This window comes from Lathamus discolor, chromosome 2 (assembly GCF_037157495.1).
Source record: "Lathamus discolor isolate bLatDis1 chromosome 2, bLatDis1.hap1, whole genome shotgun sequence".
In the NCBI taxonomy this organism is placed as follows: Eukaryota; Metazoa; Chordata; class Aves; order Psittaciformes; family Psittacidae; genus Lathamus; species Lathamus discolor.
This window is the reverse complement of record NC_088885.1, coordinates 139,399,096-139,416,819: the sequence shown is the minus strand read 5'-3', so window position 1 is coordinate 139,416,819 and position 17,724 is coordinate 139,399,096. Positions and strand designations below refer to the sequence as shown.

Sequence of the window (17,724 nt, the reverse complement as noted above, 5' to 3'; positions counted from 1 at the left end):
TTTCCCCTGGTTATGTTTCGTTGTTGGTTTTGAACGCATCAGTTGGCCGCACGGTTCGGCCTCTCTCTCGGCGGCCGGGGAGGGCGCACACTCTCCTGCGCCGCCTGCCCCGAGGTCAGAGGCCGGCTGCAGGCACGGGCCGCCTCCCCCGCTCCATCCCCTGCCGTCAGCCGGGCAGCGTGGGGCGGCCCCGGCTCCGCGGCCGCTCCTCCTCCCGGCGCTCCGGCGCCCGAGCTCTGCCGCGCGGCTCGGGGCCGCGGCCGTTGTCCGCCCCGCCCCGCCCCGGGGAGGAGGAGCTGCCGCAGCCGCGGTGCTCCCCCTTCAACCACCGCCGCCCGCCCGCGGCCCAGTCGCCGCCGGCCATGGGCGAGAGCCGGGGGCGAGCGGCCCTGCAGGAGCCGGCTGGGCCGGAGCCGGTAAGGTGGGGGCGGCGAGGCTCCGCGGCAGGTGTCCCGGGCGCGCAGTCGCTGCCGCGCGGCGTGCGGCACCCACCGGCCGCCGGGGAGAGCTGCGGTGGGCGTGCGGGGGCCAGCCGAGGGCGGCGCGGCTCTGCTCGGCGCCGTCCCGTCGCCGGCCTTGCAGGCTCCGACACGGCCCATGCCCGAGCCGCCGGCTCCACCCGGGCGCCGCGGCCTCCGCACCGCCGGGCGCCGGGAGCTGCCGCCGCTTCCCCGCGGGGCCGGGCCTGTCCCCCCCGGCCGCCCGTGGCTCAGTGACGCGGCTCGGCCGCGGCCCTTGCGGTGGCCCTGGGAAGGCCACGGGGCGCCCTCGCGTCCTTGTCCCGCCCCCGAGGGTCGTACCCTGCGGCGCCGTGGCCGCGGGGAGCAGCCGGAGCTTACCTGTGGTGTCGGAACACAGCCGGGGGTCAGGCGCGGCCGCCTGGGCAGCACAGCGCTCTGCCCGCTGCGCTCGCGGGGCTGAGCCTGCCCGGGGCGGGGGGGCGCAGCCGGTCCGCTGTGCCCCGAGCTCCTGTGGGCCGGGAGGTGCTGACCCAGGGAGCTGCGTGAGCTCCTGGGCGCTGCCCAGCACCACCCTGCGAAGCCCGGCTGAGGGGTGCGGGGGGGACAGATCTCTATGGTAGAAAGTCCCTCGTGGTGTTCCCAAACCTTTGCCTCTCAGCAGTGCTCAAGTTGCCTAAACCTGTAGTTTGCTGTGTTAAATACAAGCCTGAAAAAGCCCTTAATGTTTCCCTACATGTATGTACGGTGAGGAGGTGCTCGCTCCGGCCTGCCAAGAGGCAAGCTTCAGTGCTGCGCATCCCTTCAGCAGGCAGAACCAGCAGGTGCTGTGCTACTCAGCTGCTGTGCAGTGCAAGCTGTGCCTCCCCAGAGCACTGTGATCTCCCCAGTGTCACCATTAGCAAGGCTTGTGCTACCCAGGGCCAGCCCGAAGCCCTTGGGAGCTCGTGCAATGCCCCTACTGCCTTCTTTCAGGGTGTGGAAGAGGTCATGGTCACATACTACAACACAGTATGTGCCACATCACAGTGCTGGCTCTGCCACCACCTCTAGCGTTTTCCCTGGCAACAGCTGATAACCAAGATACTTGTATACACAGCCCAACAGCTGTTGCTGTGGGGTGGTGGTTGTATGTGTACATATGTTAATTGCTTCCTAGTTTGCTGTATTGAAATTAAGGGAAAGAGCTCCAGTACCACTTGGCAGTCTTTGTTGTCTGTTGGGTTTATTGTCATCACCAGAAGGGTTGGTTGCAGTTGCAGAACAACTGGGATATGATGTACTGCAGTGTGTCCAGCAAAGGGCTGATAGTTAAGGGACTGGAACATCTGTCGTAAGAAGAGGAGCCATGAGTGCTGCGGCTGTTTAGCCTGGAGAAGAGAAGGCTCTGGGGATCTCATCAGTGTGTGGAATAAAGGTGATGGAGCTAGATTGTTCTTGGTAGTACCCCATGATGAGACCAGAGGCAATGGGCACGTGCTGAAACACAGGAGATTCCATTTGCATGTAAGAAGGCACTTTGTTGTGAAGAGGGTCAAATACTGGCACAGGTTGCTCATGGAGGTTGTGCAGTCTCCATCGTTGGAGATACCAAAACCTTGGCTGGATGTAGTCCTGTGCAGTCTGCTCTGGCTGACCCTGCTAGATCAGGGATAGGGCTGTGTCTGCCAGCTCCAGCTCTTTTGTGCATTTGGTTCATGTTGTCTGAACAGAAAGTAGAATGTTCACATTATAAGCTGGATGCTTTTCATTATTATGTTGAGTGTTGATGATTGTTTAATACACCATTGTAGGACTAAGGAAAAGGTGCTGGGTGCAGACTGAAAACGGGAGGTGTGTTGGCCTAGTGACTGTTACCTTCTCCAGCCATCCTTCTGCTTTCCTGCCATGAGGGCTCTACAGAGCACACACACTGCTTCACGGGTTTTCTCTTCTTTTGCCTTTCTGTCTCACTGTGTACTGCCACTGTTTCTAGTGTGTTGACCCCTCTGTGGTCTGCAGCTGTTAAAGGCCATTGGAAACATGACAAGTGCTCCTTGGTCTCCAGTTTTCCTGCCATACTGGAGCTTCACTCTGTATGTGCTCTGCTTCACTTCTGGACGCCAGAAGTATTTCTCAAGTTATCTCCCTGCATTGTGGGCTGGGTATGCTGGCTTTTGACAGGAGCATCAAGGCTGAGTTAGCAACTGCTTGTGAAGCTTGTGAAGCTAAAATAAATACTTGGGAATAGTCACCAGACAGTATGGAAGGGTAAAAGGCTCAGGGAAACACTGGGCTAACAAGGAAGGCTTTTGCAGTGTTTCTTTTCCAAGGATATTGCGGGTGCAGAAGCAGATGGAGGTGCCAGCTGTGTGGCAGGCCCTGAGGAGGTGTGTGCTAAGGTGGGGAGCCCTCCCCACCCAGCCCACATTCTCCCTTCTGGCACTTCCAGTGGGTTACTGCAACTGTCTATGTCCCACAGTCGTAGCCTTCAGCAGGTGCTGGGAAATCTGTCTCATGTAGTTGAGTAATATTTAAAAACATAATAAAATGGTAAAATCGTAACGCAGAATGTGCTTCCTGATGGGTTTTCTTTAGGACTCTGCGGTACGTGTGCCAGCTACGTAAGCTGTATTTGTGGTTTGTTTGGTTTTAAATGTGAGTAGAATTATTTGTTTGAGGGTATTTTCCAAACTGAAATAAAGAATCACTTTTTATTGTGTGAGTGATTACAAGCACACTGGGTAGGGAAAGAACTTTGGCACCTCCTGGGAGGGTAGAAGCAATGGTAGTCGGTTGCTCCCCTTCCCTTCTGTATTATATGTAATGCTTCATGTGGTTGGTTATCTTCTACAGCAGCGGCAGTGGGATCTCATAACTAACACATGAAGGCATCCTGCTGGCATGCAAACTTTGGTCCGTGTGAGCTGCCAGCCCTTCTCCTGACAACTCTCCAGGGTTGTCTTCAGTAGGTGCTTGGTGACGTGCCTGGCAAGGATGCTGGCTGATGTCGATCCCAGGGATGGGTCTTCCCAGCTGGAGGTGAAGTGAAGGTGTTGCTTGTGGAGTGCCCTCTCCATGCTGCTCTTCACGGGCCTGACTCCTGAACATAGCTGTGCCTGCCTCAGCCAGGCTGGTAGCTCTGTGAGGCAGAGTTGTGATCGGGTGTTTGGCAGGAGCTTGTGCAGTGGAAGTGAGGTGGGATGGGTGCGTCTGGGCAGGGCTTTTCCTGCTGCCTGCTGTTGGAAGGAGGGGCACACAGCTTCATGTCAGCACTTAAGAGCAGCCCCCAGACCCACGCTGACGTGAGCTATCTTCTGCTCCCCTCAGGATTGCATAGGCAGACCTCCGTGCAGACTTGCCGTGGCACAGGGCTGTTCCTCTACCAAAAGGGATTAGTTGCTGTGCTCTCATGGCATTTTAAAGTAAGTCAGTCCCTCCAGGCCCAAGTGGCTTGATGTACAGGAAGTGCTTTGGAGTATCCTGGGCGGTGAGCCTTGTGGAGCGGTGCTGGGTGCGGGCTGGCAGCAGCAGCAGCTTGCACACACCTCCCCTGTGCCGTACTGCAGCGGCTGATGCCATCTCCTGGGGCAGATTTCCTCCTTGCGCTGCAGAGACGCTTCCTCTCTGCACGCAGAAGCTTCCTGGGAGGGAGCAGTTGGTGGATCCAGGCAGGCAGCCCTACTGCCCTGGCAGTGGGAGTGCGGATGGAGGGCAAGGGGGCAGGTACCCCAGGGAGGCAGGTGAGTGTCTTGTGTGACATGGGTGGCTTCTGAACCATGCCTCTGGGACATGGGGAAGAGAAGGAATAAGTAACGGCAACCTTAACAAGATCTGTGTATGCTTAATCTTCAGAGCTCCCCTCCGAGTGCTGCTGAAAATGGCTTGGACCCTGCCGATGAGCCTCTGCTCAGAAAAAACCCCCGCCGGTTTGTCATCTTCCCCATCCAGTACCCAGACATATGGAAAATGTATAAACAGGCTCAGGCTTCCTTTTGGACTGCAGAAGAGGTGAGCAGTGGGTTGGCACAAGGTGCTCAGACTGGGGTCCTGGGGCATCTTCCCTAGCTCTGCTGCTGGCTCCCATGTTGTAAGGGTTGGGGTTAATTGCATCAAACACGAGGTGCCTGTGACAGAGCAGGACTGCCTTCATGGGCACTGGGAAGAAAGCTGCTTCCTACCAGGCAATTTCAGCAGATCTGCTCTAGCTGTTTGGTTTAGCAGAGGTGTAGTTGGATCCTGGGGCACTTTTCTGGTTACAGAGCTCTACGGCTCTGATTTGTGGTCTAGTAGCTGCTGTCCTGCTGTGGTACCGGTGCCTGCAACAAGCTCCTTGGCTGTGTAAGATGTTCCGCGTAATTTCTTGTGATTGCTGGTCTTTAGTGTTAGGCACCCAGTTTCCAGAAAGATGGTGATAAATTCGGGACACCTGGTAAAAATGCTTCTAACTGAGGCCTGATGGCCCTGGTTACAGTGTTACAGTGCAAGCCGTAAGTTTTTCCCAGGTTAGCTGGACCTGAGCAGTACTCAGTTGCTGCGCTTGCAGCAGAGGAAGCTTTTGGGCATTAACACTGGTCGGGAGAGGTTACTTGCCAGCTGAACTGGTTGTTCTAACTCAGAGCTTCTGCAGCCTTTCCTTGTGTGTGAGCAGTGGTCTGCAGTTGCAGGTGAGTGAACTGGAAGTACTGGTAGTCTCTAAATCCGCCAGGCAGTGTCCTGGGATGGTGAGGAGCTGCTGCCTGTAGAAGTGCTATTCCATTGCTAGCCTGGGAGGCTTGCTGCCCTGTTGCAGTAGAGGTTGATTTAAACCATAGAAGGCATTTAAAACTCCTGCCTGATCAGCATTTTACCATATTGATGATTCCTTCTTACGCTGTCCTGCCATCTGACAGTGCATTTCCCAATGAACTGGAAAGTTAACTGTAAAACTTGTTTGTGTATATGTGTTTATATACTCACCTATATGTGCACGTTTATACACACACACGTATACACATATATGGTTTTAGGCCTCCATATTTTTCACATCTGGCCCTATTTAACTGCTGCTGTGGTTCAGAAATCCCTCCAAACAAACAAACAGAAAAGGCTTTGCCAAGGAAGTTGTGGTTTCTGCCGTGGCTAGAGCTCAGTCTCGTAGACAAGAGCAGTTGCATAGTGTTCACCCTGTGCCATTCTTTGGCAGGATGGAGGCTGAACACCTGCCAAAGGCAAAGGTCCCCTCAGTCCATTGTTTGGCACACCTGGGTATGGGTTTCTTGCAGCATCAGCATTTATTTCAAGTAGAGTTTAAGTGTCTCAGAATGAACTCAGCTTATTGGTGCTGATTACTCATGGTAAGAAGATACTAATGCTTTTCAAAATCTGATTTATTTATAATTCAGCTGACACTGATTTTTATTCTAAATTACAAAGTGTAACCTGCAAAGCAAACACATGATGTTACAGTTGCAGAGGGAGACAGCAGTACTGCTGTGTGTCTGTTGTCTTTTACAGCCACATGTATTTAAATCCTTTACATATAAAGATTTGAGAGCAAAATCCTAAAGTCTGCCTTTGTTATTTGACTAGACTGAGTCCGTTCTTATAGAGTGACAGACTCAAAGGGCAATAATGCTTTTCTTCTTTCTTTTCATTAGGTGGATTTGTCAAAGGACCTTCCTCACTGGAACAAGCTGAAAGCAGATGAAAAATACTTTATTTCTCATGTTCTGGCATTTTTTGCAGCCAGTGATGGAATTGTAAATGAAAACCTGGTAAGGAAGCTTTACAGAGGGCTTAAATACTGATATTATTGGCTTACTGGCTTTTAATTTTGGTTTTCTCACATTAATGTGTAAGTTTATTAAATGTGCACTTTTTTTTTCTTCCCATCATCTCACCTTTGCCAAGGGGAATAAGCAGCTTGTTCCACTGGGGCCAGTGTCTGAGTTAAATTGGGCCAACTGTGGTTAGCAAGCCTCCACATCACTCTTGGATGCTGTTTTTAAGCTCAGCCTTCTGCCTGGCTATGTTGATCCATGTTTCTCAATGAATTAATAGAACCCCACACTTCTTCCTGTATTTGTGTTGTATGAGAAGTAGGGAAGGATTGTGCTGTGCCATGGTCTGTATGCTTCATTTTGGTAAAACCCATTTGGCTCTCACTGAACGGCATCCTAAAATCTTTGAGGGCTGCAGGTGGATGATGCTAAAAAGGTAGGGAAATCTTCCTGCTGAAATCAGTTCTGGACTGCAGAATGTCTCACCACAGGTTATCAGTGGTAGCTGGATGCAAATGCCCAGTTTAAATCCTGAATGTCTCTAATGTGTAGGATATCATAGTATCTGCATGTATTGCATGTCTTATACAGGTTTGGGGTTTTTTAATGATAAACAAAAAGTCTGAGGCTTTGTTCCACAGGAAGTGGTTGCTACTGCTGTATTTCGCTGTTCTCCTCTTGTGTACCTGTGCCCTCATGCTTCACTAGAGCTCTCTATCCAATATGCACAGCAGGTGTATTTATTTCTAGCTAGCTTGCTTTATTTTCTTCTGCACCACACCTATTGACATACCTGTGAATAAAGAAGGGCTGAGCAGCTCCCATCCTTTCTTCAGGGTAGAGATCTGTTGTCTTTCCCATTAAGTTTACAGTACTGTCATGGAACTGGTTTTACTGTTCTCATTGCCATGCTTTCTGGTTTTGGCAGGTGGCACGTTTTAGTCAGGAGGTGCAGATCCCAGAAGCCCGTTGTTTCTACGGCTTTCAGATTCTCATTGAGAACGTTCACTCAGAGATGTACAGCTTGCTCATAGACACCTACATCAAAGATCCTGAGAAAAGGTAGACCTCTGGGTGTGCTAAAGATCTTTGGGAAATCTTGTCACCTAGACTGGGGGCACCACTGTTGGGCAGCAGCAGCAAGCAGCTGCCTTCTGTTTTCATACTGACTTACTAGGGGAGTTGGGGCCAGTCCCTTAAAGCTTTCAAGACTTGCATGCCTCACCCCCGAAATAGAGGGAAGTATCACTGACCAACAGACCTGTGTGGGACTGTCAGAAAGTTAGTTAATATTTGTATAAATCTTTGATTGCAGGAAGTGTGGACTATCTGAAATGCTGTTAGACAGTTTCCTTGTGGTTATGATGTTCCTGAGGTGCTTGCTGTCACATCAGCAAATGATCTGCCTCAGGAAATTGAGTGCTTGTGATCCAGCTGGTGTTTCTAACATACACTAATCAATGTGCTGCCATCCTGCCAGCTTTTTTGTTGTCAGTGCTTTTTCCTACGACTTGAACTGTTTATTTTTAACGTATTGGATTCTTTGGAGACCCCATACCTTTGTTGTCTGTAGAACTTCCTAGTGCAAATGGTAATACATTTGAAAAGAAACGCTTTCCCTCAGAGACTCCACAATGGTGATGGTCAGGCAGAGCTTGGTATCCCATGGTAGCATCCTGTGTGGTAACAGTGTGAGGGCTGCAAGGTTTCATATCAGGTGTTTAGCATGGGAACAGAGCCTGTGCTTGTGGAAATTGTCCAGTTCCTTTTGTGGAGTTCAGCAAGATGAGGTTTAGCTCTGTGGGTAGGAAGTAGCTGCCATCTGGCTTGGGAGTCTGGTGGGTGGTCTGGTGAGTGGTCACTCCTGGGATGGGAAGTCTGACTTCATTTCCCATCTCTGCAGCTCACCTCCTCTGAGACCTTGGTATTGTTGCTTTCTGCACATCTGCCTCCTTGTGCCCTTGTTATCAGAGATCATGTTGTGGTTTAACCCGACAGGCAGCAAAACGCCACACAGCTGCTTGCTCGCTCCTCCCGTCCCCCTCCACTGGTTGAGATCCAGACAGTTTAATGGGACAGAAAAGGAATGGCAAATAACAAGAATGGTGATAAAAGAATTAGAATATACAAAGCCAGTGATGCACAATGTGATTGCTCACCACCTGCTGATCGATGCCCAGCCCGTTCCTGAGCAGTGGCCCTTGGCCAGCTTTCCCCTAGTGAATATACTGAGCATGGCATCATATGGTATGGAATATCCTTTTGGCCAGTTTGGGTCAGCTGTCCTGGCTGTGTCTCCTCCCAGCTTCTTGTGCCTTCAGCCTACTTGCTGGTGGGGTGGTGTGAGAAGCTGAAAGTCCTTGCTCAGCAGCAACTAAAACATCAGTGTGTTATCAACATTATTCTTACCCCAAAGCCAAAACACAGCACTGTACTAGCTACTGGGAAGAAAATTAACTCTTTCCCAGACAAAACCAGAACAGGTGATCACCCCTTGTGGGTTGAAAGTCTCTTATTTGGATTAGTTCAGAGCCTGGCTTAATGGGTTCTTCTGGTGGAGCCAGTGTGGACAGCCAGGGCAGATTTACATCAGTCACTTTTTATATTGATGTTTTCTATTTCTTTTCTTTTATAGGGATTACTTATTTAATGCTGTTGAAACAATGCCTTGTGTCAAGAAGAAAGCAGACTGGGCTCTGAAGTGGATTGATGACAGAGAATCCACTTTTGGTGTGTAGCTTCGTAAAAATTTGTTCCTGTCACATGTCACAAACTAATCCTCTGAGAGTGAGCTGCATCCCTGGAACATGAAATAGATTCTCCACAGATGATGTAGTGGCTTCTGGGTCTCTGATTTAGCTAAAGAATTAGAAGTAACTTTTGCTGAGCATGTATATTTATATCTTCAGCTAAAGCAATATTGTAATGTCAGTGCCCACTAGAATCATGTTATGAAAAATGCTTGTGGGCTTCTCTGTTGTTTTTGTCTTTATGCTAGGTTCTTCAGGTTTTGCTTATAGACCTTATTTTCTAGGGGTTTTACTTATTTCTTCCAGTTGGCTCCTAGTGTGCAGAACTGGGCAGCTGAAGTCCAAGCTTTTTCTGTGTTCATGTTTATACAGACAGTTGTATGTGGTTAACCTTTTTTGTAACAGCATGACTGAGTCTGGGTGAAAAAGGTTCAAAAATCATCCGTCTCTGGTGTTTCTGGTTTGCTGCTGGGACCAGGTTTCTAGTTTTTGTATCTCATTTCAGAGCTGGGACACTGGCTGATCTTCCATCAGCATAGTGCAGAGCATCCTTTCCAGTGTTGCATTCAGTTGCATTCCGCTTACAATGTTGATTCTGAAAGATGTGTTGTAGCTGAAATGCATAATGGGCAGAGTCTGGTGAATTCTTTAAACCAAATCGAGAAAGTGTAGGAGATGGAGAGACTCATCCAGACAAACAAAATAAATCTGAATATCATTTTTTTGCATCATCTGTTGTTCACAGCTCATTTTTGAGTGGAGTTCTTTCTGTAGCTGTAGATCCTCCTGTCGTGGATTGCCCCACTACCTCCCAGTCTGGCTTTGCTTGCTGTGTATGGAGTCCCTTCTTCATCTCCTTCATTTTGCTCCCAGTGAAATGGGGTGTACCAGGAATCAGTAGGTTCCCTAACTCAAAAGACAGTGTTCCCCTCCCCGCCTCCAAACTTCATGCATCCTATCCAAATTTTTGTAAGGTGCATTTTGCCTCTTCTCTTTTTTAACCTTACTGAGAAAACTTCCAGATTTAAACATTTGGGAGACCCAGGTCTTACAGTTATGGATATATCATATGGAGACATGGGACATGGAAGTGGCTGAGTGGCTTGTTTGCTTGGTGTTTCCTTACAGCTTGGGGACCTGCCCTGTAGCCAGGTCTCCACAGTCTGGTTGATTTCTTATGCTGAGGTTTCAGTTGTTGTACCTGTTCAGTGGTCTCCCACTGTGCACTCACGTTATGTGATGCTGCTGATGGGTGTTTTTTGTTTCAGCGTAACTCTTTTGTATGATAGCTAGTTAGGTGGAATGTAGTAAAAATCTTACTGATACTCAGTCCTGTCCTTCACTAAATCTATATAGTATGAGCAGCTTTGCTCCATTCCTCTCTAGAAGTAACCTAGGAGATTTTTAGTGTTGCCAGACAAATTCTTTCCTCAGTAACTTCTTGGTACTTACAGTTTGTATTGCTCTTCGTGCTTTTTCCTGACTTGAATTTCCTCAGATGAGCCAGTAGATGGCATTTGCATCTCATAGGGGAAGTGGAACATCTGGTTGTTACGGGTTGTTTTATTTTTTTAAAGAAAATTCTATGCAGTTCTCACTGTGAAAAGGCACCAGCACTTAATGCATAAGCTTTTATGTTAGAATTTATCCAAGGCTCTTGTGAAGCTGTTAAAAATAGAGTACATGGAATGATGTGTCTTCACTAGGCAGTCAGATGGGTTTAAGTCTGAAGAAATACATTCCTGTAGAAAACCGCAAGAACTGGGACCAGTAATTCATCCTTGGATGAAAGGTGGGATAACTTAAGTAGTTATTTGTGTCTTGATGAATTACATTATCTGTACTTCACTCTTGTAAGAATGTAGTTTTATGTATATTCTCAACAAGTGGAAATTGAGGTGTAGGGCTTTTAGTTTCATTTATAGGAGATCAGCTCTTCTCTTGGTTTTGTCTATTAATTACGCATCCATTTTCCTGCCTTTTAGGAGAAGGAGATAAAGAAGTGGAACTAGATGATCTTAAGGTCCTTTCCAGCCCTAACTATTCTACGATTCTATGATTCTAAGTACCAAAGTCTTGCCCATTTTGGATAGATATGTTCTTCCCCTTCTGACCCGTGGCACTTTCAGTGGGTGCTCTGGTTCTTCGGTTCTACTGGCATTGCCTGTGGTTAAGTGCTGTTGTGTGTGTAGACCCCATGTGCCTCGAGATCTGCTGAAAGATGTGGTCAGATACAGCACCTGGTGCTGCAAAGGGAGTTGTTCCTCTCCGGCATCAATGTCTGATGCAAATGGTGCATCTTGCTGATGAGCAATACACTGTTTTGTGTCTAACTGAAAATGTGTTCTGTTAAACAGGTGAGAGAGTGGTTGCCTTTGCTGCAGTTGAAGGCATCTTCTTTTCGGGTTCCTTTGCTGCTATATTTTGGCTGAAGAAGAGGGGCCTGATGCCAGGGCTGACTTTCTCCAATGAACTTATTAGCAGAGATGAGGTAATGTGTGGTATCCTACATACATCTGGGAAAAAAAGTGAGTTTCCAGGGGGAAGGCAGAATTATATTAATGAACATGCTGTGTTCCTCAGCAGCAATGCCTATTTTTAAGGGGAGTAAACACAAATATTAGCAATACCTTTATGCATAGTATGACTTAAAAGGTGGACATTTTTAATTGAAGGGGCATTTGTTTTCCTGTGCCTGGCTGCCCAAGGACTGGTGTGGAATTGCATGGTTTCCAACTGCAGTGGTGGCTGTCTTGAGCAAGGACCTCACTAGGACATGTGTGAGCCTTGCTGTACCTGAACTGCTTTAATCAGGTCCAAGTGGTCTCCTTGTACCAATCCCCATTACAGCCCCTAGCTGTGCATCCCAAAGCTTGCAGATGGCAGCCTGCATCCATCGCCTGGCTAGCTGTGTTAGGGTGCTGCACAAGCAGCAGATACTGTTCTTCTCCATGTTCTGGTGTTACTGCACAGCAGTAGAACTTCCTGGGTGTGGGCAGCTACAGATCTGCATTAGAAGTGGGTGCTTCTTAGCTTAAGATGTGATGTATCTGAGGGGCTGCACATTGAATGTGTCAGGCCATGTGCTTCCTGCACTGCTGCCTGCCAGTTGGCAGCAGTTGCTTATGGTTGGGGCCTGTCTTTGAGGTACCACACATCTTTTGGTGCTGTCAGCACTGAAGAAGTGGAAAGACCAGTTTTATATGCAGTATAAACATGTTAGTGGTTTGAATTTACCAGAGTTGGTCTAAAAGAATAGAGACCTTTATCATAATGTAATTTCCATGTATTAGGTAAACTGGTTTGAAAAGAGGCATCTTGCAAGATGCCTTTAATTTAAAAGACACTTGAAGAAAGTGATATGATCAGTAAGCAAACCAAAACAGTTCTTCAGCCTTGGCCTTCCTTGTGTCTATTGTTCCTATGAGTCATCGTGAACTGATGCATTCAAGTGAAATGTATTTGTCAGAAGGGTCACTCGCAGGTGAATGAGATTTAAGTTCCTCCATACAGCAGTGTAACTGTACTTCTTTGCAGAGTTGAGCACCAAAAGACTGATTTTTTTTTTTCTTGAGCTCCACTGGCATAATTCCAGCTGCAGAGCTGTTATGAAGCGTAAGGCTTGGTGCACACAGCACCTGCACCAAACCCCAGGAAATGCTGTTACAGAAGCAGTGGCAGTAAAAAGACTCCACAGTGGAAAAGTACAGAAACTCTTTTCTGATGCACCTGAACAGATAAATCGTTGGTGCTTAATGTTTTTTGAGCTGTAGGCTCTGTTCTCAGGCTGTTGTTTGAGCTGGTGCAATTCTGATTCTTCAAGGTGCAAAGCTGGTGGGAGCACCAGTCAGGGCAGCATGCCACTTCAGGGAGAAGCCAGGCACGTCCTGCAGCCTGCTGGTGATGTTGCCCTGAACAAGACCACAGGCAGCCCTGCAGCAGGTACCTAGTGCTGTCCCTAGAGGAATATTTCCCAAATTACGTTATTTCAGGGCTGTTTCATGACCTGCGTCACAAGGGTTTTGTAGCCTTTCTGAAAAACCTTTTGCTTCTTGGATTTGTTTTGACTGTTGTTAACAATAGCAGAGGGCTGTCTCATAGCCCACTGTCCACCAAATCCTTCTGATGAGTTTTCACTCTGGATGTGCCCTAATGGTCTAGATAGGCTGTAATCACCACCTTGCTGTCAGGAGGAGAGGCAGTAGCACAGTGCTGCTTTAGTCTAGCAGCAGCAGGTATGGCTGATGCCAGAGTCTCAAGCTGTAGTCAGTCAAAATGGAGGCACCTCTTAGAGCAGCTGTCTGGAATCCCCCTCAGACTGTGAGGGGTTGCTCATCTTTCCTGATGTTGTCTTGTCCTGACTGGAGGCTTTTCTGGAAATCTTGGGGATCTTGGGAATGAGCAGAGTTTAGTGGCCTCGTGCAGGGTAGTGGGGTGGATGTGAGGTGGGTTGAGTTGGGGCACAGTAGTCTTAAGTATTAAAAATCTGTGCCTGTTGTGGTAGCGAATTCCTCACAGTAACTGCACATTGCGTGGAGAGACTTGTTCTTGGATTTTGTGACTCTAATCTAAATCTTTCTTTCTGAAAATGCTGTGAGGAGAAGCAAGGGGAGACATGCTACCGAAGGAACTTAAACCAAGTATTTCTGTACAGGCGTCTTCGAGTGGAGAGCAGGTAAACAGCCTGCCTTAACTGGCAGGTAGTTCTGCAGGTCTTGATGTAGGAGTTTTTCTGCAGAAGCATCTCTGGTGGAAGGCAGGGACCCAGCAGGGCTCTGTTAAGGATCACTCGCAGTAGAGCAGCTCTCAAAAATATTTACCTGAGGAATACGTATGCTGAGCTTTATTTTGGCATAGGTGGCACATGTTGGATTTCAGATGTTATTAACTGGGTTGTAAACTAAAAGTGCCTGCTACGTGTGCTAACATTAAAACTGTCAAAGAAGCAGGAGGCTAGGAAGCTTCAACCTGATGAAGCGGCCTCAAAGTAAGAGCAAACTATGCGAAGGAAGGAAAAGCTGACTTTTTTTTTTCATGTTCTCTGTTACTTCAGGGTCTACACTGTGATTTTGCTTGTCTCATGTTCCATTATTTAGTGAACAGGCCGTCAGAAGAGCGGGTCCGTGAGATCATCGTTAATGCTGTTGAAATTGAGCAGGTAAGCCTGGCAGTGGCAGCACCATGGGCAGTGCAGGAGATCAGTCTTGTGCGCATAAATAAACAAGTTAATTTCTACCTCTTGGGATTCCATATTTGAAACTTGGCTCAGACCTGGATCCCTGATGCATTATATTATCCTTTCTCTCTTCCTTGATGGTGACAATAAGAATTGGAGACTTCCTGATTCAGTTGTCAAGCAACTGGGAGAAGCTGAAGCTGGCAGCTGGTTTTCTCCTTAATGACAGAAAGTAAGAAAGGCTGGCTTCTTTAGGATAGGATAGGGTAGGTTAGAATAGTTCCAGTTGGAAAATACAGCAAGCGTGTAGTCCAGCCACAATGGTCTCTTAGAGAAGGGTTTGTTACCTCTGTCCTTTCAGAACCTTTGTCTCTCCCTACTGTATGCACATCCCTGCCCGTCCTCAGGAGAAGACAGGGTCTGCTGTGGCCACAAGTACTATGCTGAGTTCTGAGGCTGCTGTCAGGTTCTTTCACATGAGCTGCTACCCATTTGCAACTACAAGTTTCTGCACTGCTGGCTGTTCGGCGGGATTGTAGTTTACTGTTTCTTTTCTGTTGTCATTTAACTACTGTGATGATGACAAATGCCCTGGCTTTGCCTCACTGATAGATATTGCACTGCTGCCTAAGTATGTACGTGGCTGTGTTCAGCACTTACATAAATCACTGTCCTCTCTGATCTGTTGTTCCATAGCGGCTGGAAGCCAAGGAAAACAGGAGTTTTCTGGGCCTGTTTCTGCTCCCATTAGTATGGTCTGTAGGTTTTGTGGAAGTTGGAGTTCAGGCTTACACTGAAGCTTGGGATCTTACAGGGAGGAGGGGGAAGGCAGACGAGAGGGGCAGTAATAGAAATTCTTGTGCCTTTTCCAGAAAAATGTGCTAAAAATAAAGGAAGGTACAAACAACTACTGGAAGCAGAAGACACTTGTTGAGTTTAATGATACAAGTTATTTATTCAGACAAGTGCCTGAGGAGCCTGGAATATCACAAATCATGTTACTGTGAAACACAGGTGTCTTCTCTCCCTTTTCCTTCTTAAATTTCATTTCTCTAAATGTTGCCTGTATTTTAACTTGTAGGAGTTTCTAACAGAGGCGTTACCTGTAGGTCTGATTGGAATGAACTGCACTTTGATGAAACAATATATTGAATTTGTCGCAGACCGGTTACTGATGGAGCTTGGGTTCTCAAAGGTAAGAGGTGCATTTGCCTGAGGTGCTGGCCTGCCCCGGCGGCCCAGGAAAGCTGTCAGCACAAAGCACTCTTGATGTGCCTGGGAGCAGGTCATGTTTAGTGCTTCCACTTTCTGTGAGTGACAGCTGAAACCACAGCACTAATGTATATCCTTCACTGTTTAAAAGAGCAAGAACAGTTTATGCCATTGTTTCCCTTCAGCTGCTCTGCAGGTTTGTAATGGGAAGCTTGTGCTGTGCTCAAGCACTGCGGTCATCCAAGGGTAGTAGGCACCTTGCGCTGGTGAACTTCACCACAGACCAAACTCCTGAGAAGTGACAGTACTGAATTAGCTTAGATGGGGGTCCATAGATCCTACAGCATATTACAGCAAGGGATGAGCTAGTTTGAAAGGGTTTGGCTGTTTTGTTTGTTAGAGTTTTTTAGAGCACTGTTACCTTTCAGAATCACCAATGTAATGGTGTTTCCCTTTCATAGGCCTTTCATGCAGAAAATCCTTTTGATTTCATGGAAAATATTTCTCTGGAAGGAAAAACAAATTTCTTTGAGAAGCGGGTTTCGGAATATCAACGTTTTGCTGTTATGGCAGAAACAATGGACAATGTCTTCACTCTGGATGCAGATTTTTGATGACTTGGCAAATGAATGGTGACTGTTTCCTTCTGCCCATTTCACTTTCTGCTGTGAAGTTGTCTCCGTTTTCTCTCCTGGAATTGGAGTCTACTGGGATTTTTTTCCTGGGTTTTCATGTTGTTTGTCAGAGAAGTCAATATATTTCTCTTATGCGTCATTTAAGGAAAAAAGGGGGGGTGTCCTTTTTATATGGCTTTTTAGGAGGATTGCCTTTTGAAGATTCCCTTGATTCATCTGCTGTGATTGCTGTCTTTAAAAATCACCTGGATACAACTACTTTTTTAAGACATTGGATGTACTTTAAGAAAGCAAACTGTGTATTTACCTCATGTTATGGGATTTTAATCTGAAAACCAGATGAGGTAGCACTCTGTATATATGTTGCTATAAATGATTTTCATGGTTTCTATTTTCACGTTTATAGAGTTGGTTTAGAAAAAAGCTCTTCCCTTTCATCTTGCTGTAGTTAGAGTAATAAGTGATTGTGGGAAGGTATAAGGTATGAACTAAAAAATCTTACTAAATCCAGGGATACAGCTTGATCTTCCCATTAACTTGGGTTCTGTCTGGAAATGTTTTACTCTGGTTGCAAAACCAATGGCTGTTGGTGGGAGTTTAAATCAAATACATACGATTTTTGTCTTACAGCTGTTATTGAGCAGGTCAGTGGACTTTGCTCCTTGAAAAGGCAAGCCTGTTAACAGTGGAGAAAAAACACATCCTGCATGTCTTTGGCTTGTGCTCCTTGTTTTTCCATGCTTCTCTGAACAAGTGCCTTATTAAGCAGTCTGTAGTTGCTCTGAGTTGCAGTCAGCATCTGACACTGGAACAGCCAGCTCTGGGTGTGGTCTGTCTTCCCTTTGTCATGCTGGGTGGTTTAATAGTCTCCCCTTCTCTGTTTCACTTGTGCATTGATGGGGTGAGAAGGCATATCATTCCAAAGAATTATCCCTGGAGGTGCTACAAACGTACTGCTTAGGCTGTAAGGAAGCACCAGTAATGTGTGAAGGTACTTCAAGTTGTGTTTAACATGAACCATTGAAACCATCACAGAATCGATTCTGGAGGAAGACATTAAACCTGTTAAAACCAGATCTTGAAGTAGTGTGGATCAGCAGCATCTCATAGAGGACTGCTCTTCGGGTTTTGGTGTGTTCCAGTGTGTGTAAGGAAGTTCTTCTTTTTAAGTTCTTGATGCCACATGCAGCGAATGAAGCAATGGAATAATGGCAAGCATGATACAGGGGTACTTGGGATGGAAGAGATACTATTCAGTTGTAGGTGGGTTATTTGCAAATAGATACGCTCTTTTTTTTTCAAAGCTGAAGTGAGTGCACATGAGCTGGACAAAGGGTTCTGCTTCATTAAACCCAAGCATTTTTTCATAATGTTCAGCAATTTGTATAAGAGCTTTTATAAGTCTTTCTTATTGTTGCAAACATCTTGTTCTGCTTTCGATATGCCTGCCATGAGATGAGCCGACAGCCCAGGTTTATTGGTGATGGGGTGGTAGAGGTGTTATTTCCTGCCAGCCCACATCAGGCAAAGCCCTGGGTACTTGAGTTCCAGGAAACAGGTCCACTGCTTTAGCATAGTTCCTAGTGAACAATTGTCCCTGGTGTAAAAATAAGCAGCAGAACTGGCTCTTTTTGTTTGGTCTCAGTAAAAGATCGTGAGTATGTAATGGGCATGGAAACAGGACAGCTATCTTTCCTACAGAAGTGCCTGCTTCATTTGATGTGAGGTACTTAGGGAGGGCAGACGGGATCT

General features: G+C 47.2%; 1 protein-coding gene across 2 annotated transcripts; it reads left to right on the top strand.

Annotated features, from left to right (window-relative positions):
* The first annotated feature begins 212 nt into the window (after nucleotides 1-212).
* Nucleotides 213-17,046, top strand: RRM2B (ribonucleotide reductase regulatory TP53 inducible subunit M2B). 2 transcript variants are annotated; one of them, XM_065668718.1, is made up of 9 exons: nucleotides 213-416; nucleotides 4,293-4,448; nucleotides 6,077-6,193; nucleotides 7,128-7,261; nucleotides 8,835-8,929; nucleotides 11,307-11,440; nucleotides 14,003-14,107; nucleotides 15,207-15,320; nucleotides 15,799-17,046. In XM_065668718.1, the coding sequence occupies exons 1-9, from the start codon at nucleotides 363-365 to the stop codon at nucleotides 15,949-15,951; spliced, it is 1,062 nt and encodes a 353-aa protein (XP_065524790.1). In that variant the 5' UTR covers nucleotides 213-362; the 3' UTR covers nucleotides 15,952-17,046. The 2 variants fall into 2 exon arrangements, with proteins under 2 accessions (XP_065524790.1, XP_065524791.1); XM_065668719.1 differs by lacking the exon at nucleotides 213-416 and adding an exon at nucleotides 4,045-4,180.
* The last annotated feature ends 678 nt before the right edge of the window (nucleotides 17,047-17,724 follow it).

Bases quoted from the DNA above. Each gene is read 5' to 3' on its own strand.
- RRM2B (XM_065668718.1), top strand. From the start codon at position 363: ATGGGCGAGAGCCGGGGGCGAGCGGCCCTGCAGGAGCCGGCTGGGCCG. The intron at 7,262-8,834 runs GTAGACCTCTGG...TTTCTTTTATAG, and splicing joins ATCAAAGATCCTGAGAAAAG to GGATTACTTATTTAATGCTG. The intron at 15,321-15,798 runs GTAAGAGGTGCA...TCCCTTTCATAG, and splicing joins TGGAGCTTGGGTTCTCAAAG to GCCTTTCATGCAGAAAATCC.